Below are 23,811 nucleotides of genomic sequence, written 5' to 3'. Positions count from 1 at the left end.
TTGCCATGCTGGTTTTGTGGGTTTCTTCTGTGTGTTGGTTGGTTCTGATCTCTGCCTAGTGTGTATATTTAGTGTAGTGAGTGCTCCTATATAAACCAGTAGCTGTAACTCTTCCATAGTTGTGTTTTCATCTATTTTGTTGTGTATGATTGTGTTGATAGTTTTTATTGTTGTTTCGACTTGTGGGTTATTTGGCGGTCTATGCAAGAATGGTCTAATGTCCTTCTTCTTCTTCTTCTTCTTCTTATTATTATTATTATTATTATTATTATTATTATTATTATTATTATTATTATTATTATTATTATTATTATTATTATTATTATTATTATTATTATTATTATTATTATTATTATTATTTTAGGTGAGGGGCACTCAACATCATGTTCATCAGCACTCTGATGAAAGGTCAGCAAGCCAATCTCATGGGTGGAGACGAATGCTGTCCCCGCATGCAAAGCAGTTTATAATGTATTAAGTCTCCCTCCCTCCCCCACTAATTTAGGGATGAGGCCTGACAGTTCACAAAGTATCACCACTCTTGTAACACTCTAATCAGTATCGGCGAGGACAGTGGGCAGATCTCCATCAAAACTGACGGCTGTCCTGATACAAAAAAAACACACATTGCCAAAATATGCTGAACTGAATGTGGCACACCACAAACCTCACAAAGTGGTGGATCCTCCCAACAGAGGAGGAAGTCATGTGTTAAAGGGCCATGTTTGATGCGCAGCCTAGTAAACAGAAACTCCTTCCAGCGATGAGGCTGACAGGAAGTCAGTCATGCCTGTGTGGTCGATTTGAGCGAGAACAGTTTGTTTTCTGTCACCTTCAACCATTCAGTCTCCCACTGACACACAATGCGACTATAAGAAAATGAGATGATGCCATACAACAGGATGGGATATTGACGGACAACACCATTCCAACATGGTTCCTTGGCCACTTTATGGCCATGTTGTTTCCCTGTATCCCAACGAGGCCAGACACCCAGCTAAAGACCACCTCCTTGTCATGGTGTTAGAGCCACTGTAAGGAGCCACGGATGAGCTGCATCACCATATCTGTTGTATACATTTGGTGAAGTGCTTGTTGTGCACTAAGTGAGTCGTAACAGACAAGAACCCTTGTATGGTGATGTCTGTGAAACCTCTCCAATGCCTCATAATGCTGTATAACTCCGCATCATAATTTGTAAATAGGTCCAGAAGAAGCACTTCAAAAATCCTATCAGGGAAAATAGTGGAACAACCAAGTCTCTTACTGGGATCTGTCTGTATAAACAACGATAAAACTGCAGTAAACACTCAGATTGGAAGAAAACAAAGTTGTAAAAACGTAATCTGGAGTGCAAGTTTTCTAGTACTGTGTCAAGATTAAAATTGCTTTGGGTCTCTGAAGACACCAAGGAGGCAACACGTTCCATCCCTGGCTGGGTATTTGTAGGTCTGGCATATCCAGATCCTTGAGACAGTCAGCAACATGTATCCCAAATGGCTTGGTCAGGTGGGGCCAATTCCTAAACAGCCATCGAAAGTTGATTTGGTCCACTGCATTAAATGCCATAGACTGAGGTGACGCTGAGATTTTGAGTGCCTGTCAATCCAAAAGGATATGTCAATGAATCCAGAGTGGTGGTTCACCAGCCTCTGCACGCAAACTCTGAACTGGGCTGATCCAAAAGGATCCAGTCGATACCCGAATGCCCTCATCGTGGACAGCATCTAACATCTTGAGGTAGGAAATACGGGCTGATCCATAGACCACAAGGCCAAATTTATGGTTGATAAAACAAATGCCCCACAAAACTGCATGAGGCGGGACCTATCAGCTCCCCCATGCTTTTCCACCAAAGCATTTCAAAATATTCAATGACTGGAAGCCCTTTCTTCAAAGGTCTTACAGGTGTGGAAGCCAAGTTAATGTCAAGTCAAATAAACCCAAAAAGCACAGTGTTTCTTGAAAATGTAAAATATTGTCCCCCACTGTCAGCACTGGCTGGTTAAAACTTCGATGAGCACAATTAAAATTGACACATGGAGTCTTCTCTGGTGAGAACGGAAATCCCGTAATCTTTGCCCAGGTTTTCGCCCTCCTGATGGTCAGTTGTAATTGCCTTGTCATCATTGTAAAATCAGATGAAGAGTAGAAGATTGTGAAGACACCCATGAACAAAGAGCATTTGACAAAGCTCCTGACTGCAGAGGAAATGCCATTGATACCAATGGCAAACAATGTGACACAAAGTACATCACGTTGGGAGACCGCATTCTCTTGAACATAGCAATCAGACAAGGCACCACCAACTCGATATTAAAAGTGCCCGCCCTCGAGGAAGGATTGGATAAGAAGCAGCAGATGTCCATGTAGTCCCCATTCATTTATGAAGCTGGCGAAGTATGTTGTACCTCCAAGTAGTGTTGTATGACTTTTCAGGGTAAAAAAAAGGACACAAAACAAATGGTTTCAGCATAAGAAGGACTCCTGTATTGCTGTACCCAGTAGAGTTAATTTATCAAGGGTGAAATGGTACCACCTGAAACCATACTCTGAGTGGCTCAGGTGACCTCGGGATTTGAGCGGCCAGATGAAGTGGCAGTTGACCATGCGTTCAAGAGCCTTACCCATACAACTGGTAAGGGCTACACTACAGTAACTGTTAGGGGTGCTATGTTCCTTGCCTAGTTTCCACAATGGCATTAAAATTGCCTCCTTTCAAGGAGTGGGGTACTGTCCATCAAACCAGATCTGACTGAAATGAGAGAGGAGCTGTCCTTTCACTACAGAGCACAGGTGGTGGATCATGGCATAACGAATCTCATTAGGTCCTGAAGCAGTGTCTCTGCCTGCAGACAGAGCCGATTCCAGTTCCCACATGGAGAATGGAAATTGTAGACTTCCTCATTACATGAGAAGAAATGGAGCTTCCCCATCTCCACAGCCCTATGGAACACCTGAAACCTAGGAGCTTGTATGGATGAAACAGTGACTGTAAAAAAGTGTTCAGCTAAAGCCTGAGCCATGTCTTTAGGTGTGTCCACCAAGACCCTATTTCTCGACAAGGCCATAAGGGGATGTGTACCAACCTTGCCTTAAATCCACCTTATTGATTCCCAAACTTGTGCAGTGGAGGTGGACTGTTTAATGTGTTGTTGTTGTTGTTGTTTTCAGTCCTGAGACTGGTTTGATGCAGCTCTCCATGCTACTCTATCCTGTGCAAGCTTCTTCATCTCCCAGTACCTACTGCAACCTACATCCTTCTGAATCTGCTTAGTGTATTGATCTCTTGGTCTCCCTCTATGATTTTTACCCTCCACGCTGCCCTCCAATGCTAAATTTGTGATCCCTTGATGTCTCAAAACATGTCCTACCAACCGATCCCTTCTTCTAGTTAAGTTGTGCCACAAACTTCTCTTCTCCCCAATCCTATTCAATACCTCCTCATTAGTTCCGTGATCTACAAACCTTATCTTCAGCATTCTTCTGTAGCACCACATTTCGAAAGCTTCTATTCTCTTCTTGTCCAAACTGGTTATCGTCCATGTTTCACTTCCATACATGGCTACACTCCATATCAATACTTTCAGAAACGACTTCCTGACACTTAAATCTATACTCTATGTTAACAAATTTCTCTTCTTCAGAAACGATTTCCTTGCCATTGCCAGTCTACATTTTATATCCTCTCTACTTCGACCATCATCAGTTATTCTGCTCCCTAAATAGCAAAACTCCTTTACTACTTTAAGCGCCTCATTTCCTAATCTAATCCCCTCAGCATCACCCAATTTAATTTGACTACATTCCATTATCCTCATTTTGCTTTTGTTGATGTTCATCTTATATCATTCTTTCAAGACACTGTCCATTCCGTTCAACTGCTCTTCCAAGTCCTTTGCTGTCTCTGATAGAATTACAATGTCATCGGCGAACCTCAAAGTTTTTACTTCTTCTCCATGAATTTTAAAACCTACTCCGAATTTTTCTTTTGTTTCCTTTACTGCTTGCTCAATATACAGATTGAATAACATTGGGGATAGGCTACAACCCTGTCTCACTCCCTTCTCAACCACTGCTTCCCTTTCATGCCCCTCGACTCTTATAACTGCCATCTGATTTCTGTACAAATTGTAAATAGCCTTTCGCTCCCTGTATTTTATACCTGCCACCTTCAGAATTTGAGAGAGAGTATTCCAGTTAACATTGTCAAAAGCTATCTCTAAGTCTACAAATGCTAGAAACGTAGGTTTGCCTTTTCTTAATCTTTCTTCTAAGATAAGTCGTAAGGTTAGTATTGCCTCACGTGTTCCAACATTTCTACGGAATCCCAACTGATCTTCCCCGAGGTCCGCTTCTACCAATTTTTCCATTCGTCTGTAAAGAATTCGCGTTAGTATTTTGCAGCTGTGACTTATTAAACTGATAGTTCGGTAATTTTCACATCTGTCAACACCTGCTTTCTTTGGGATTGGAATTATTATATTCTTCTTGAAGTCTGTGGGTATTTCGCCTGTCTCATACATCTTGCTCACCAGATGGTAGAGTTTTGTCATGACTGGCTCTCCCAAGGCCATCAGTAGTTCTAATGTAATGTTGTCTACTCCCGGGGCCTTGTTTCGACTCAGGTCTTTCAGTGCTCTGTCAAACTCTTCACACAGTATCTTACCTCCCATTTCATCTTCATCTACATCCTCTTCCATTTCCATAATATTGTCCTCAAGTACATCGCCCTTGTATAGGCCCTCTATATACTCCTTCCACCTTTCTGCCTTCCCTTCTTTGCTTAGAACTGGGTTGCCATCTGAGCTCTTGATATTCATACAAGTGGTTCTCTTCTCTCCAAAGGTCTCTTTAATTTTCCTGTAGGCAGTATCTATCTTACCCCTAGTGAGACAAGCCTCTACATCCTCACATTTGTCCTCTAGCCATCCCTGCTTAGCCATTTTGCACTTCCTGTCGATCTCATTTTTGAGACGTTTGTATTCCTTTTTGCCTGCTTCATTTACTGCATTTTTATATTTTCTCCTTTCATCAATTAAATTCAATATTTCTTCTGTTACCCAAGGATTTCTATCAGCCCTCGTCTTTTTACCTACTTGATCCTCTGCTGCCTTCACTACTTCATCCCTCAGAGCTACCCATTCTTCTTCTACTGTATTTCTTTCCCCCATTCCTGTCAATTGTTCCCTTATACTCTCTCTGAAACTCTCTACAACCTCTGGTTCTTTCAGTTTATCCAGGTCCCATCTCCTTAAATTCCCATCTTTTTGCAGTTTCTATCTGCAGTTCATAACCATTAGATTGTGGTCAGAATCCACATCTGCCCCTGGAAATGTCTTACAATTTAAAACCTGGTTCCTAAACCTCTGTCTTACCATTATATAATCTATCTGATACCTTTTAGTATCTCCAGGATTCTTCCAGGTATACAACCTTCTTTTATGATTCTTGAACCAAGTGTTAGCTATAATTAAGTTATGCTCTGTGCAAAATTCTACAAGGCGGCTTCCTCTTTCATTTCTTCCCCCCAATCCATATTCACCTACTATGTTTCCTTCTCTCCCTTTTCCTACTGACGAATTCCAGTCACCCATGACTTAAATTTTCGTCTCCCTTCACTACCTGAATAATTTCTTTTATCTCGTCATACATTTCATAAATTTCTTCATCATCTGCAGAGCTAGTTGGCATATAAACTTGTACTACTGTAGTACGCATGGGCTTTGTCTCTATCTTGGCCACAATAATTCGTTCACTATGCTGTTTGTAGTAGCTTACCCGCACTCCTATTTTTTTTTATTCATTATTAAACCTACTCCTGCATTACCCCTATTTGATTTTGTATTTATAACCCTGTAATCACCTGACCAAAAGTCTTGTTCCTCCTGCCACCGAACTTCACTAATTCCCACTATATCTAACTTTAACCTATCCATTTCCCTTTTTAAATTTTCTAACCTACCTGCCCGATTAAGGGATCTGACATTCCACGCTCCGATCCGTAGAATGCCAGTTTTCTTTCTCCTGATAACGACATCCTCTTGAGTAGTCCCCGCCCGGAGATCCGAATGGGGGACTATTTTACCTCCGGAATATTTTACCCAAGAGGACCCCATCATCATTTAATCATACAGTAAAGCTGCATGTCCTCGGGAAAAATTACGGCTGTAGTTTCCCCTTGCTTTCAGCCGTTCGCAGTACCAGCACAGCAAGGCCGTTTTGGTTAATGTTACAAGGCCAGATAAGTCAATCATCCAGACTGTTGCCCCTGCAACTACTGAAAAGGCTGCTGCCCCTCTCCAGGAACCACTTGTTTGTCTGGCCTCTCAACAGATTCCCCTCCATTGTCGTTGCACCTATGGTACGGCCATCTGTATCGCTGAGGCACGCAAGCCTCCCCACCAACGGCAAGGTCCATGGTTCATGGGGGGGGACTGTTTAATGAAAGTTGTGAATTTCTTCCAGGTTCATGCCATTGAAAATCATCAGATTTCAGCCAAAGTGGGTTGCATCATGGTTACTGATTTCAATGAAATTTGGTACAGTTAATACCTGCACTAAATTAAGTTCATATCTCACATACTGAAATGTGAAACCCCCAGGGGGCAGAGCTAGGCCCTCCCAAAGCTACAATTTTGGCAGTGTTTTTTTGAAAAACATGCTACCATGTGTGACCACCTAGCTCCTGTACTAAATCAGATACAGCCAAAAGGTTGAGCTTATTTGAAAGGTAACACCTCTCCCTAGCAGGAGAAAGCAATAATGTGTTGCAGTGGTTCATAGTTAGATTGTAATACATAGACAAACTGTCACACAAGTTATCACATTTTTGCAAATTTCCAATATTTTTATCTTGTGTGAATGATAGTACTGAAACAGTATTTGGTGTGTATAGAGAGGTTGTAAGAATGAATTCATAAAACAAATGTGGTTGTGTTACTTGCACACACACATTGACTTTTTGGATTTTGAAAATTTCAAAATTATTGAAAATCACTATTTGGGACCTCCCCAAATGCAACGTGTGTAAGGTTATAGCATGCTGCAAATTGCTTCACCATGTAGCTGGCATCTAAGTCTAACTACCCCCACAATATTTTTGGGTTACTCCAATGCGTAACCCTTTTTTTGTACTCTTTAATAGTGTGTACTTGTCAATAAGGACAATATTGTAAGTGCCACAGAATCTGACACAAGAGACCCATTATTCTGCAACATGTTCAACCTGAGTTAGGAGAAATAATATGTTTCACTCTCTGAACATATCAGTCTATATCTAAATAGAAAGTTACATCAGAAGCACACGTGTTGAAGATTGGTGCCTTTCGTTACTTGGACTGCTGATACTTGTTAAACTACTGAAGTATTTCAATTTCAGTTGCCCTGTCCAGTGCATACTGTCTGCCTGTTATAGTGTTTGGCACAACATTTGGTTTTAGAATGTTCCCGAGTTTCACCCAGCTGGCTTCGTTAGTTAAAAAGTAAGCTTTACCTGGTGGATGCAGATACTTCACCATAACATCTTTGTTCTCTTCAGAACAGTTCATAATAAATGCAAGGTACCACTTAGAATCGTAGACATAAATAATGTAAGAAGACTGCCTGAAATCCGCAATGATACTGCTTGGTATTGTACTGGAGACTGTTGTGCCTCTGGATTGTGTCAGAGATAACCCATATCATATCTCGAGGAGCATGAAGTTCGGTACATCTTAACAACATCCTTTCCAGCAGGTATAAAGTGGTGGTACAGTCTTATGTTTGGAATTGTCCTGCACTGATCAAATCTTCATTCAGTAGCATTGCATTGTTATTTTCACAGTCTTGTGAGGACACATAGAAGAAGTGAATACCCTTTATCTCTTGCAATGCAAATTCGAACAGTGCTTGTGCAGTGAGGATTGGGTGTTAATGTTCTTGGAGACTCCTCCTGGCAGCCAGTCTTTTGGCTGTTCCACCAACTCCATTACGGGCACTCTTCCCATGGCTAGTGGTAAAGAAAGGCCTCTCAGCATCAATTCTAAAGTCCTCATAATGCAGTGTCAGATTTTTTAAATTTTTCCGGTGTTTATATTGAGATGATGCTCCCTCAGAAAAGTAGTGAATTTTTCCTAAGTGTGGCATTGCATCTTTTATTTGGAGAACAACGGTTTTCTAATAAAAATGTACTGCAGCTACTGAGAGAATGAGATAGTCACTTATTATGCACATTGCCTTTACAGCTGATTATGCTGAACCTGCTTTCAGTAAACTATAAAATGATGCACCGTGGCCTGGGATTGCTGCTAGTGAAATCCTTGTGCTGCATCTTATACAATAAACAAGTAATTCTCAGAAATATCTCCAATGACAATACACACTGCTGGACCAACTGTTTCTTTCAGTGAAGCTAGATAACATGATAGCTATTTTGTTATAAAATGATGACTTTTCAGCAATTCCAGTTTGTTGCAAAAATTGTGTATGAATCATCAACTGTTTCCACCACTGATATCAATGTACAGCAATCTGTTGTAATCCACTGCTTATACTGGACATCATCTGCCCAACACAGTCTTCTGATTCTGCAAGAACATCTGAAATACACTGCACCTCCAGGGTACTTTTAAGACGTACATAACATACAATCATTGCTTTCTGTAGAGCAGACAATCTTCTGAAGTAAGTCTGTAGTTTTCTTACTAAGCTTGGTGACATCTAACGTCAGATTCATGTTCTGGTGATGAATACGAACACACACAGCATGGGTTCCACGAGTACACACCATTTGGGATGCAACTGTGCAAATTTCAAGAAACCAGTTTTATAAGATGGAAACTTATCTTTGGAAGCTGCATACAGCTCTTCAAATTCTCTAAAACAAGGTGTTTCTGCTTGTGTTCCTTAACACCACATTCCGTTTGGACAGATACAAAGTCTCATCTCTGGACACAATCGACTGTACACATTACCTTCATAAAATGTACGAACAGCATGTTGTACATGATCACATAAAGACTTACATCCATGATGTGGCACATCAGGCAAGATTCCTTGTTTTTCCTTCAGTGCCCCGGCCTTCCAAACCAAATATTCTGACCACCCAAATTCCCTAGCACAATATGCAATTGCCCACTTCAAAGGAAGGAGACTGAGAATCTTTTTTTATTTCATAAATAGCCATTTAACATTTTTCTTTTAGCAGTTCAATACGATCAGCAAAGTCAGTCTGGGTGGAAGTTGAAGGGATATGATCCTCATCATTAGATATTGTAACTTCGAGACTCTTTTCCAAGTGCTTATGAACAGCAGAACAGATTTTCTTGTACTTTGTTTTGCCATGTGAGACTTTTCTTTTTTATTACTACTCAGACGCCAATTCTTAAGTGGTGACGCACAGAGCACTACAGCCCGTATTCACTACAGCTGCAAATTCTTCAGCAGGCTGAAAACTGTCACTTGCATCTACTGAACATTCATTCTCTTGGTTGCTTCTTATACTGGTGTTAATCATGCAATAACACTTTGAGTACAGACATTTGCCAGGTGTAAGATTGACATTACCAGAAAGCTGCCTACAGAGCTCTGTGGAAATAACTCTCAGATATTTTTTTACCACATCCTTGTGATGAGAGAATGGGTCACAACATACACAACCAAAACTTTGTGGAAATTGTCCAGGTATACCTTCTCATGATGGTAACACAAAGTTTCCTCATCATTAATTTGTAATCCTGTACGAACAGCCAATAGGTGTTTTGTCTCATCACTACAGTCACACATATGTTTTGAGTCCTCATTGTCTAGAGTAAGATAGTTTATGACACTCCTGTCCTAATGCTGTACCCAGAAAACATTTCTTCAAGTCATCCACACATTGACCATGCACTTCACCACTCACTCCCATACTGAACTGTAGTGTCATGCACACTCCTCATAAAATGATTCAATACCGTGCACAGTGACAGCACAGCTGTGATTGGATGGTGGTGGTGGACAAATTAGGACTCCTGGGCTGGCAGAACTGTATTACAGGTGGTAGGTTAGGTTGTTGTTCGTGCATAAAAACAGTAAATTATCATTACATGTATCAGGCTTTCCACACGTGATGGAAGGGACATTTGGAGTTAGGGAAATCAAAATAAAATGTTTAATTTAAATCTTTGATTTCTTTAGCTGGAATTCAAACATTTATTATTTGATAGACAAGATTAATGGGCAATTTTAGTAATTCACCACTATTTTTGTCTGCAGTTTTGATTAATGGTTCTGGATTAACAACATAAAAATAAAACAAGAGTCAAAAATTAAAAACTTAATGTTGAATTTAACTTAATGCACTTTGGACACTTCAGAAAACATCCCTGAAAGATAGCAGTGTCATGGTTAGATGCTTTAGGGGCTACATTTTAACTTAATTATCTCATATAAATTGTCCCATCCATCACAAGTAGCATGTGCTGTCCATCACAGTGTTTATGTATGAAAAGTAGATCTTGAGCATGACTCAAAGAAATGAAAGTCTTCCTTAATTATCAAAAACCAATGCATGATTTTAGTGACAGATGGGAGAGCTTTCATTGTAAAGAATAAATTAATGCAAAAGAACTTGGCAATGCCTACTAGTATCCAGATTTGTAAACTGCTACTGAAAACAAGTTTAATAATGAACTATTGTCAATAATGGTTGACATTTGTAACAATGAACTGTTTGTCAAACGGTGTGAAATCATTGCCAACTTGACAACCTACTGTTTACCACTACTACCCATGAGTGTAATTTCTCTAAGGTGAGGGGTGATAAAACGGAAAAACCTTTCTGAATGTTTCTATTCTCTACATGTAATTTCAGTACCTTAGGATTTCATTGAAACTATTCCCCGTCATGACTTTCACATTTTTAACATCCACTCATAGGCTCATTCACTCATGGAACGCCTAGTATAATATGCGGTGTATCAGTATTAGAACATTGTTAAATGACTTACAATAAATGGGAGTAACGTAAATATATTTTGGGGATAATTAGACTTAGATACAAGCTACACAGTGAAGCAATTTGCAGCACACTGTGACCTTGCACACTTTGCATTTGGGGAGGTTCCAAATAGTGAATTTTGACAATATCTGAATTTTCAAAATCCAAAAAGTCAATGTGTGCATGCAAGTAACAACCAAATTTGTTTTATGAATTCATTCTTATCACCTTTCTATATACACCAAATATTGTTTCAATGCTATCATTCATATGTGAGATAAAAAATATTGGAAACTTGCAAAAATGCGATAACTTGTGTAGCTGTTTGTCTATGTCTTACTTCCAAACTATGAACCATTGCAACCCATCCTTACTTTCTCCTACAAGGGAGAGGTGTCACCCTTCAAATGAGACCAACCTTTTGGCTGTACCTGATTTAGTACAGGAGCTAGGTGGTCACACATGGTGGCATGTTTTTCAAAAAACACAGCCAAAATTGTAGCTTTGGGAGGGCCTAGCTCAGCCACCCAGGGGTTTCACATTTCAGTATCAGAGATATGAACTTAATTTAGTGCAGATATTAACTGTACCAAATTTCATTAAAATCTGTAAGCATGATGCAACCCCCATCTGATGATTTCCAGTGGAATGACCCTCCAGGAATTCCTCTTCCTTATCACTCGCCTCACATGTGCTCTCGCAGATCTGAAGGCATGAAGGCTTCCTGTAGTTGGATGGTTTTTGATGTTACGTAGTGCTGTTCGTCTGTCTCTGATAGCTAATCGACACTGTCATTCCACCAAGGTACAGATCATCGTATGATGTGGTTGCTAGACTAGGTGACGGACTCTGCGGCAGCCTGTTGGATCTCAAGTGACGTGGGCCACCATCTCCTGTGCACAGTCCTTTTGTTGAAAAGTAACCTGTGCTGTACAGCAACGAATTTGCCCTTTGAATCATCAATCTTCATGGTCTCTTATCAACCACTGTCCAAATCGGCAGACAGTTCCACACTGGGAAATGGTTGCTAGAATGTAAATCTGTAGCCACTTCCCACTGAACTGAGTCTGCAATAGCTGGGGAGCAAATAATGTCCGTTGCTGAAAAAGACCCTGTAGCTGTTGGAAAATGTATCATCTGCCCGAGTTCAAAAAGTAGATATTTTCTAAATGGACGAGTCACTCGATAATTTGAGATCTGCAGCAATTGATAACTGAGCTCCACAGCAAAATGTGTGCACTGAAGTCCCCACAAGGAGGAATGGGTGTGGGAGTGCCCGCAAGAGTTCTGTCAGTGCATCTGCATCCAAAGGATTGTGAGGTGGAATATATAAAGAACACACCGTGATCTTAAATGGTGCTAGGACTTTCACAGCAACTGCTTGTATGGCCATGGTAAGAGGGACATGAGAGTGAGTGGCACCTGTCCTCAATGAAAACAGCCACTCTACGTGTAGCTCTGTCTCCAGTAATATCGTCCTTCCTGCAGAGGTGTTTTTATGTCATGGTTTTATGGCGCAAAACTGCTATGGTCATTAGTGCCCGGTCTGTGACTTAGGAAAAGGTAAAAAAAAAAAGCGAAACTGGAAACCAGCAGCAATGGGAACAAAACTCAAAAAATTGGAGAAACTAGAAACAGAAGGAAAGCTTAAAAAACCACTATAGAAGGGGGTTGGTTGTCCCCAAAAAGAGCTTCAAATGACTGACGTCATCTCACTGGCACTAATAAACTCAAGAATGGGATCGGCTGAGCGCGTGTCATCTGCTAAAATGGAAGGTATATCAGGCGACAGCTGTAGATGGGCGCATAACGGAGTAAAATAGGGGCACTCAAGTAAAAGGTGTCTTACCGTCCACAGCTGAGAGCAGTGGGGACAGAGTGGGGGAGAATCACCACTTAAAGAGATGTTGATGGCTAAAAAGACAGTGCCCTATCCAGAGTCCAGTTAAAATTACCTCCTCCCGACGACGCGTTCGGGAGGAAGAGGTCCAAGCACAGGGAAGAGCTTTTGTGTCCCGCAATTTATTATTGGGAAGTGTCAACCAATGTGCGTGCCATAAAAGAGCAACACGATGACATAAAACACTCCGTAGATCGGCGAAGGGAATCATGCGAATAGCTGGCTGAAGAAGAGACTGCAGCCTTGGCTGTTATATTGGCCACCTCATTCACAAAGATACCAACCTGTCCTGGGATCCAGAGGAACGCCACAGAGACGCCCCCCAAGTGGAGCAAGTGGAGGCAGTCCTGAATCCGGTGGACCAGAGGGTGGACAGGGTAGAGAGCTTGGAGACTGAGGAGAGAGCTGAGAGAATCTGAACAGATAACATACTGTATCCGCTGATGGCGACGGATGTATTGGACAGCCTGGAGAACAGCGTAAAGCACCGCGGTATAAACCGAACACTGGTCGGGAAGCTGAAATCGATTTGGGGTGTCGCCAACAATATAGGCACTCCCTACACCAAACAATGTTTTTGAGCCATCAGCATAAATAAATGTGGCTTCCTTCATTTGTGCACATAGAGCAGCAAATGCCCAACGATAAACAAGTGAAGGGGTACCAAACTTGGGAAACTGACAAAGGTCATGGAGCAGGCAGGTCTAGGGACGGTGCCAATGCAGTGCTGCACGCCAAGTTGTCAAGAAAGCAGAAGGAAAGAGAATGGAGCAGTTGACAGAAGCGGACTCCTGGTGGTAGTAGGGAGGAAGGGCGGCCTGCATACCCTAAATCCAAGGAGGCGTCGAAAAAAATGCCTTGGGCTGGATTAGCAGGCATGAAAGACAGGTGGCTAGCATAACGACTCAGAAGGGGCAGCTCGCCGATTGGACAGCGGAGGTTCAGCAGTCTCAGCATAAAGGCTTTCCACAGGGCTGGTGTAAAAAGCTCCAGACACTAAATGTAATCCACGGTGGTGGATAGAGTCGAGACACTGAAGAATAGACGGCCGAGCAGAGGAGTAAACTATGCCTCCATAGTCCAATTTCAAGCGCACTAAGGCGCGATAGAGGCGGAGAAGGACCACTCGGTCCGCTCCCCAGGAGGTACCATTCAGGACACGAAGGGTGTTGTGAGATCGCAGACAGCGAGCCGAAAGATAGGAAATGTGGGAGGACCAGCACAGTTTTCTGTCAAACATAAGACACAAGAATTTAGCAACGTCCACGAACGGAAGGTTGACAGGGCCTAGATGTAGGGAAGGCGGAAGAAACTTCGTACGACGCCAAAAATTAACACAAACGGTCTTACTGTGAGAAAAACGGAAGCCAGTTTCGATGCTCCAAGAGTGGAGGCGATCGAGACATCCTCGAAGACGTTGTTCAAGAAGGCTGGTTCGTTGAGAGCTGTAGATTGCAAAATCGTCCACAAAGAGGGAGCCCGAGACATCAGGAAGGACACAATCCATAATTGAATTTATGGCAATGGCAAACAGTACAACACTTAACACGAAGCCCTGGGGTACCCCGTTTTCTTGGGAGAAAGTATGAGAGAGCGTAGTGTTCACCCGCACTCTAAATGTGCGCTCTGCCATAAATTCACAAAGAAAAAGGGGCAGCCAACCTCGAAAGCCCCAAGAGAACAGTGTGCGGAGGATGCCTGTCCTCCAACAGGTATCATATGCTCTCTCCAGATCAAAAAATATTGCTACTGTTTGGCGTTTCCGGAGAAAATTGTTCATGATATAAGTGGAGAGAGAAACAAGATGGTCAACTGCAGAATGATGCTTTCGGAAACCGCATTGGGTAGGTGTTAAAAGACTGCGGGACTCCAGCCACCAAGCTAAACGGCAATTCACCATACGCTCCAAAACCTTACATACACTACTCGTGAGAGAAATGGGGCGATAGCTAGAGGGGAGATGTTTGTCCCTTCCAGGTTTCGGAACAGGAACGACGATAGCTTCCCGCCATCGTCTGGGAAAAGTACTGTCGGTCCGAATTCGATTATAAAGGCGAAGGAGGTAAAGCAGACTATGGTATGATAAATGCAGCAACATTTGGATGTGGATACCATCCGGTCCTGGGGCGGAGGAGCAAGAAGAAGAGTGTGCATGTTGGAGTTCCCGCATGGAGAAAACAGTATTATAGCTTTTGCGATTTTGAGAGGAGAAAGCAAGAGGTTGCACTTCCGCTGCACGTTTCTTCGGGAGAAACGCTGGTAGGTAATTTGAAGAGCTCGAAATCTTAGAAAAGTGTTGACCCAATGAGTTAGAAATTGCGACGGGGTCCACTAATGTACGAGGGCAGTTCAATAAGTAATGCAACACATTTTTTTTCTCGGCCAATTTTGGTTGAAAAAACCTGAAATTTCTTGTGGAATATTTTCAAACATTCCCGCTTCATCTCGTATAGTTTCATTGACTTCCGACAGGTGGCAGCGCTGTACGGAGCTGTTAAAATGGCGTCTGTAACGGATGTGCGTTGCAAACAACGGGCAGTGATAGAGTTTCTTTTGGCGGAAAACCAGGGCATCTCAGATATTCATAGGCGCTTGCAGAATGTCTACGGTGATCTGGCAGTGGACAAAAGCACGGTGAGTCGTTGGGCAAAGTGTGTGTCATCATCGCCGCAAGGTCAAGCAAGACTGTCTGATCTCCCGCGTGCGGGACGGCCGTGCACAGCTGTGACTCCTGCAATGGCGGAGCGTGCGAACACAGTTCGAGATGATCGACGGATCACCATCAAACAACTCAGTGCTCAACTTGACATCTCTGTTGGTAGTGCTGTCACAATTGTTCATCAGTTGGGATATTCAAAGGTTTGTTCCCGCTGGGTCCCTCGTTGTCTAACCGAACACCATAAAGAGCAAAGGAGAACCATCTGTGCGGAATTGCTTGCTCGTCATGTGGCTGAGGGTGACAATTTCTTGTCAAAGATTGTTACAGGCGATGAAACATGGGTTCATCACTTCGAACCTGAAACAAAACGGCAATCAATGGAGTGGCGCCACACCCACTCCCCTACCAAGAAAAAGTTTAAAGCCATACCCTCAGCCGGTAAAGTCATGGTTACAGTCTTCTGGGACGCTGAAGGGGTTATTCTGTTCGATGTCCTTCCCCATGGTCAAACGATCAACTCTGAAGTGTATTGTGCTACTCTTCAGAAATTGAAGAAACGACTTCAGCGTGTTCGTAGGCACAAAAATCTGAACGAACTTCTCCTTCTTCATGACAATGCAAGACCTCACACAAGTCTTCGCACCCGAGAGGAGCTCACAAAACTTCAGTGGACTGTTCTTCCTCATGCACCCTACAGCCCCGATCTCGCACCGTCGGATTTCCACATGTTTGGCCCAATGAAGGACGCAATCCGTGGGAGGCACTACGCGGATGATGAAGTTATTGATGCAGTACGACGTTGGCTCCGACATCGACCAGTGGAATGGTACCGTGCAGGCATACAGGCCCTCATTTCAAGGTGGCGTAAGGCCATAGCATTGAATGGAGATTACGTTGAAAAATAGTGTTGTGTAGCTAAAAGATTGGGGAATAACCTGGTGTATTTCAATGCTGAATAAAACAACCCCTGATTCAGAAAAAAAATGTGCTGCATTACTTATTGAACTGCCCTCGTATCATGCGCGACAGTGAGCCCAGAGATCGGGGAGAAACTAGGCGCATCAGATAACCGTCTAATACGACTCCAAACTTCCGAGGAGAGAGTGAAGGTGTTAAATGAGCTAGTAAAGAAGTCCCAGCTTGCCTTCTTGCTATCGCGGATGACGTGACGGCTTCACGCACGGAACTGCTTATAGCGGATATAGTTGGTCAAAGTAGGATGGTGTCTGAAAACGCGAAGAGCACATCGCCACTCATGTATTGCGTCACGGCATGCCTCGTTCCACCAAGGAACAGGGGGGGGCGCCGGGGCAATTCGGAGGTGTGAGGTATTGAACGTTCCGCAGCTGTAAGAATAACGTCGGTAATATGAGTGACCTCATCATCAACGCTAGGAAAGTGACGGTCATCAAATGTCGCTAGAGACAAAAAGAGTGTCCAATCGGCTTGGGCAAACTTCAGTGTCGCAGGCACATATATGGCAGTTGTGGCTGGAATCGAAGGACACATGGAAAGTGGTCACTCGGGTGTGTATCAGCAAGGGCAAACCATTCGAAGCGCCGAGCTAGCGGAACAGTACTGACTGAAAGGTCCAAATGAGAGAAATTTGTCGTCGAGGCAGACAAAAATGTAGGGTCCCCAGTGTTGAGGCAAACAAGATCCGCTTGGTGGAAGACTTTTATCAATAGTGAGCCACGCGGACAAGGATGTGGAGATCCCCAAAGCAGGTGGTGGGCATTGAAGTCCCCAACCAGCAAACAGGGGGGCAGAAGCTGACCAAGAAGATGAAGGAGATCAGCTCGTGCCATTGGTGTGGACGATGGAATGTATACAGTACAAAGAGAGAAGGTGTATCCCGAAAGGGAAAGATGGACAGCAACAGCCTGGAAGGAAGTGTTTAAGGGGATTGGGTGTAAATGGAGAGTATCATGGAGAAGAATCATGAGTCCTCCATGTGCTGGAGTGCCTTCAACAGAGGGGAGATCAAATCGGACTGACTGAAAATGGGGGAGAACAAAGCGGTCGTGGGGACGCAGCTTTGTTTCCTGAAGACAGAAGATGACCGGCGAGTAGGATTGTAAGAGGATCGACAATTCATCCCGATTGGCTCGAATGCCACGGATATTCCAATGGATGATGGACAGAAAATGGAAGAATGTGACCAAGGTTGCCCTCAATTCAACGACTGCTCAGAGCTTGCGACCGAGCGTGTGGAACGGCATTAAGCCGAAGGCAGAAGATCCTGATGCAAAGGTTGTTCAGGAGCAGCTTCTGCCACCAGCGATCGGCCGGTTGATTGGCCGCCAGCAGTGCGCCTCGGCGACACAGAAGATGGCCGAAGGCGGCTACTGCCAGGTGGTGCTGTAGATGAGACATGCCGTGGCGGAGGAGGAGAGGAACTGGGTTTCTTATTAGCCTTCTTGGAAACAGGATGTTTAGATGAAGGAGGAACCGATGGTTGTGAAGTTGGGGTGCGTAAAAAATCTTCACGAGTAGGCTCTCTTTTGGAAGTCCGGGTGTCTAACTTTTGGGCTCGAGATTTAGCAGAAACCGATGAAGGGTGAACCATAGAGTGAGCAGGCGAGAGTGGGGAGGTTGAACGGGCGATCTTTGCGCTGGCCGATCTGACGACTGTGGCACTAAAGGTGAGATCACAAGTCTGCGTGGCTGCCTCCTTTGTTGGCCGAGGAGAGGCAAGGACATTGCTGTATTTACCTGTGAGGCACAGTGGGCTTTCGATTGGCGAATAATTTTCGAGCAGCATAGGTCGACACCTTTTCCTTCACTCTGATTTCCTGATTGAGCTTTTCGTCTTTAAAAATGGGGCAATCTCTAGAGGAAGCAGTGTGGTCACCCATACAGTTGATGCAACGAGGGGACGGAGGTGGACAAGCACCATCATGGGCATCCTTGCCACACATAACACATTTGGCCGGATTGGAACAGGACTGGCTGGTATGATTGAACCGCTGACACCGATAGCAACGCGTAGGGTTTGGGATGTAAGGGCGTACGGAGATTCTCTCATAGCCCGCTTTTATGTTCGATGGGAGTTGAACTCTGTCAAATGTCAAGAAGACAGTACGGGTTGGAACGATGTTCGTGTCAACCCTTTTCATGACTCGAACAGTCGTTACGCCCTGGTCAGACAGGTAGTGTTGAATTTCCTCATCGGACAATCCGTCGAGGGGGCATGTATAAACGACCCCATGTGAGGAATTTAAAGTGCAGTGCGCTTCCACCTGGACAGGGAAGGTGTGTAGCAGTGAAGTACGCAGCAATTTTTGTGCCTGGAGGGCACTGACTGTTTCTAACAACAAAGTGCCATTCCATAATCTGGAACAAGACTTTACAGGACCTGCAATTGCGTCGACACCTTCCTGAATAATGAAAGGGTTGACCGTGGAGAAGTCGTGACCTTCGTCAGATCGAGAAACAACAAGGAACTGTGGCAACGATGGAAGAACTGTCTGTGGCTGAGACTCATTGAACTTGCGCTTGTGAGCAGATATAGTAGAAAATAAGGAAACCATTGGGGAAGTATCCCCCATGATTACCGGCATCTCCGATGGCGCGCTCCTCCCTTGTGGGGGCCCTCTCTGAGGGTACTCCCGCCTTAGGTGATTGTTCACACCTCAGGTCACACCTCCCAAGAAACAGACGAAGGGACCAATCGGCAGTTTCAGAAGGTATCAGCTCAGGTAATCACCCCTCCCTGGGCCTGGCCGTTACCAGGGGGTACGTATGTGCCCTACCTGTCTACCCGTGGCGGGGAATTACGCGTTACCCCATCACCGGCTACACATGGAAATGCATGGGTTGGCCTTCAAACAGGCGCAGGAACGAAAGGAAAGAAGAGAGGTCTCAAACGCCGCAGCGGAGAAAAGGGTAAAGAGAAGAGGTAAGGAAAAGAGAAGGACAAAGACTTGCAAGCAGAGAAAGCGAAGAATGTGTTACATTTTCGAGCGTCCGTCTCCGGACGTAGGCACAAAACATACTCCCAGAGGGGGAGAAATGGAAGGAAAGAGGCGGAGGTGAGGGGGGAGGGGGGGGGGGGGTACGAAGATGGGGGATGGGGAAGGATGCGGAAAAGGAAGGTATGCAGCCCGGAAAGGAAGGAGGGCCACATTAGCTCAGGGTCCCGTGCTCGCTACGCAAGTATCCACAAAGAGAGTTGTGGACCCCCTGGGGGGCTGCAGGGGTGTGTGACCCATTAATGCAGGTTTGTCAGTCACTTCAAAATAAGTTTCTTGCAAGCAGATGCAGAATGGTTTCTCATGGACCAAGAGCAGTAATTCCCCCAAATCTGATCGGCATCCACTTAAATTCCACTTCAACACACAAGACCCTGTGGGAGAAATTAATTTTTCTCCCTTTGGGGCAGTGACGTACCCGCAAGGTCAGGGGGAATTTAGCCAATGTGCGGCTTTCCGAATCCTCTAATTGTAAATCCATATCCTCAACAGTAACGTCCCCATCTGAGAGGTGGAGAGCTCACCGATTCAAAGGTTTCACTATCACTTTCTTCAACTTTGAACTACTTTTTGAAAGAAGTTTTTCCTTACTTATGGGATGAGCGGTTGCTTGTATTGAAGAGATAGCTTAGTAGGCTTCTCATGGAGGGCAGCGATATGTGGATTAGGTTGTAAGCCCATAATCAGCTGATGCTCTGTGCATAATTCTTCCAGGTGGCCTGACCTTTCGTCCCTTTCCTCCAGTCCACGTTCTTATATTTTTAAGAGTCAAAAGGAACGTTCAATATGAGTCATTGGCTTTGGCCAGTGATGTAATGTTAATGGCTGTTCTCACTTCTCTTTTTCATGCAAATATTCACGGTTTTGTGGTTGGTTGCTGAAGTGAATCACTATCAAGCAAAAAAAAAAAAAAAAAAAAAAAAAAAGTTGTGGTGACAGAGTGATCTGTAGCTTTGCCGGTCTTGGTTAGGTTGGAAGACGAGTTGGCAAAGCCAACAAATGTGATACTAAAAAGAAGAACTCTGGCAGTAGTGACAGACAGGTCTCTTGCTTCATCTGTTTGAAAAAAATCATCTAACATCATATTACAGTCATATTTACAGTGTTTGTTATGTTTCCTACATCACTGGCCAAAGCCAATGACTCTTATCAAACATTCCTCTATGTCCATTTTTTATGCTCTTCTTTTTCCTATTACTGAATTTCTGTCCCCCCATCATGAATAAATCTTTATCACACCGTTTATCTGAATTTATTTTATCCCATCATATGTGCCTTCAGTCTCTTCATTGGCTGTGGAGCTATGAGGAATATATGGTTTTACTAGTGTGATGGATTCATTAAAAATGTTACTACTACTGTATTACCCTACTTCACTTTGCACTGATAAAGCTGTACTCACCTAGCCATAAATCCTGTTCTTCTTGTGTCTGTACATCACTTATTACTACTATGTGTAACTTCAACTTTTCAATTTCACATTTTCAATTCTCTAAACAACCTTCCCAGTTAATGGTTCTAACATTCCATACTCCAATGAGTAGATGGCATTTTTTTTCTTTTCCCTCTCTCTCCTGATGAACTCTCCTCCCTCCCCCCAATTAGTGGTTCCTACCCACTGAGTTGAATGTGGGACTATTTACTTCTGAAATATTTTACTAAACAAGATGCCACCATTATCACACCTTATCTTAGAGCTGCATGTCCTTGGGAAGCGAAATGGCGTAATTTCTCATGGCTTTCAGCTACTTGCAGACCAACATATCAATGCCATTTTGGCCATGTTGGTTGGCTCTTCTCAGGAACCTTATGTTAGTCTGGTCTGCCCACATATATCCCTCCAATGTAGTTGCAGTATGGTACAACTACCATCTACCTGGATCATCGAGTCATGCATGCCACCCAACAGCTGCAAGGTTCATAGTTCAAGAGGGTTGGGGGAGTTAGAGGGGTGGGGGCAGATTTCATTCATTTCATACTTATAAATATACCAAATTACCTTTGTTTTGTTCTCAGAGTTGTGAATTTTCAGTGCTAAGTATATGGCTTTTACTTTTCTTGCAGCACATTAAAGAGTTTGGAAACAACACTTGTAGTGCCCTTTAAATTTTCATTACAACTAGCCTTTTACATTATATAAGGTGGTTTCTTCTTAGCACAAGATACTTTGAACCAGATATCACTAGTTGTCTACTACTTCCCGCCCCCCCCCCCCCTCCAGTGACACGAAATTAAGTGGCCCTTAAGATAGAGCACAGATCGCTCATACACTGGTAGATGTCATGATGAGAACAGCTACCACTATTCAGTGATTTGCACACAGATCTATAAAGCTTTTTATTTCACATTTTGCGCATCAGGACAACCACTTTGGCAGACATGGAACTACTCCATATGCAGGCCAAAATTTAGAGAAGTGTGGAGCAATAGGGAAAGAATATCAGTCAGCTGACATTTTAATGCTTTGCTACTATTATTGAATTTGAGATTCTTAAGTTTCTAACTAAGCCTGTAATGATACTTGTCTCAAATTAATTTTGTGAGGTACGTAAGTTGTTAATGAGAAAAATGTACATCCTCCCATATGAGTCTTAAAGCAAACATAGTTAATTCTTCTTTCGAGTCAACACACGGTGTGGTTGCCGAGATTGACCAATTGACTGAAGCATCAAGTACTGACGAAGTTAGCAATTTCAAAGTACTTTATGGAAGAGAACTGCTTGTTTTCACTTCCAACTTTAGTGGATTAGGCGTGTGCCACTGTCGCTCCCGTCCCCTCCCTAAAATCTACTTATGGTGAAGAGTTGCACAGCCCAAGGTCTAGGTTAGGTTCACAGATAATCTAGTTGAGAGTTGGCATATCCACCAAGTGCGAATGCGAAATAAAGGTTGTGTAACAGATTCATCAGCAGCGCGTTACAAGTGCATGTTTGTTCCATATTAACAGTACAAGTGTAATTAACAGAAACGCTTTGGTACGTTACAGACAAAATTACAAGTAGTATTTTGGTGCGTATTAGGGCCTATGTACATGTCATTTCTTTCACCTATGGCAAGGTTTGTTAATGTCAAAAATGCCGTGTAGCACCGTGGATGCTAAGTTAGTTCAAAGGTGCGAGTAAGGCAACACCATGTAACTATCAACAGTGCCACCACGTTTGCATAATTTTTTTTTTTCTTTTTAAAAAAGCACTCCTCCTTGTTTATGAGAGCATCTTTTTATGTACTGTGCACATACCATAGGCTACATCACTTACAAACTATCACCAGTGAAATGTTCCAGATTTGAAAAAGCTTAAAACTACCAGGGTTCGGAAATTGACATTACAAGAAAAACGAGTACTAGCCAAAACTGACTAGGTTTTATAGTTACTACTTACCATACACTATGAAGGAGTGCCAAAGTGCAAAACATGTTGTTCATAATTACTATGTTACCGTTCTATAAAGAAAAACTTAATACTTACCGTAAAGTATGATGCCCTACTTTATCCAACGCAGTTCCTTCTATTAAACAGTCAAACGCCACATTATCGGTGCTCTTGTTATAATTCAAAAGTTTGTGAACTTCAAACCTCTGAGAAACACATTTCTCCATATTATATAAGGCCACTGTTCCTCCCGGCGGTCGTATATAAAATTCCATTTCTTCAACATTCTAGCAGACGATAGCATTAGCGTTCTATACCAAAAAGTTGATAAGCGTTAAACTGGGGAATTACGCTATTAGTTCTATTAACGGTCCATTGCGCTATTTCCTACTTATTTCTCACATGTTTCTGGCTTTCTGACAACTGCTCGCAATTAACTAACGCTTCGACAACACACGTACACCATTACACATTACAATTACTTGAAAGTTCGCGGGTTTCAAAGCCTTTCGAGGACACATAGTGTAAGGTATCTTTGGCTTACAGTGATCTTTAGTTAGCAGCAAACGATGGTAGCAATAATGGAGGTAAGAATAAGAGGAGATGGCGCTACGTATCCCAGCCGTACTACGTTTTGAAGTCATGGGGGCGTGGCTCGCTGCCATGACACTCTGACCAAAACATTGCCAGTGTGCTATAGCGCTGCGTGTATTAAAGTCGCTAATTGCACCATATACGCATGTAACGTCATCAGATTGGTTGTTTCAAAGTTTTTGTTTAAAATAAAATCTCGTAAAGGCGAAATTCCGCGTTTCTTCTGATTAAAAATAGTTTTTAATGTAATATTACGAATGGCTAGTCTTCAAAGTAAACGATACAATTTTGTTAATTCAGTAATCAACGTGTATCACAAACTAGGGTTCTTTCTTTACTTATTCTTACGATCA

At 43.1% G+C, this 23,811-nt stretch overlaps 1 protein-coding gene across 7 annotated transcripts in view; it reads right to left on the bottom strand.

Moving 5' to 3' along the window:
• Positions 1-23,405, bottom strand: part of LOC126481385 (DNA primase large subunit-like) — a 160,460-nt gene extending 137,055 nt beyond the window's left edge. For 4 of the 7 annotated variants that reach the window (XM_050105106.1, XM_050105100.1, XM_050105104.1 and 1 more), the window contains exon 1: positions 22,961-23,405. In XM_050105106.1, coding sequence (XP_049961063.1) covers positions 22,961-23,139 — 179 coding nt within the window. In that variant the 5' untranslated portion in view covers positions 23,140-23,405. The remainder of the gene's footprint in view (positions 1-22,960) is intronic. The other 3 variants (XM_050105101.1, XM_050105107.1, XM_050105103.1) reach the window with 2 other exon arrangements.
• Positions 23,406-23,811: the final 406 nt, after the last annotated feature.

Source organism: Schistocerca serialis, chromosome 5 (genome assembly GCF_023864345.2).
Source record: "Schistocerca serialis cubense isolate TAMUIC-IGC-003099 chromosome 5, iqSchSeri2.2, whole genome shotgun sequence".
NCBI classification, from domain to species: Eukaryota; Metazoa; Arthropoda; class Insecta; order Orthoptera; family Acrididae; genus Schistocerca; species Schistocerca serialis.
This window is presented reverse-complemented; position numbering and strand designations above follow the sequence as displayed.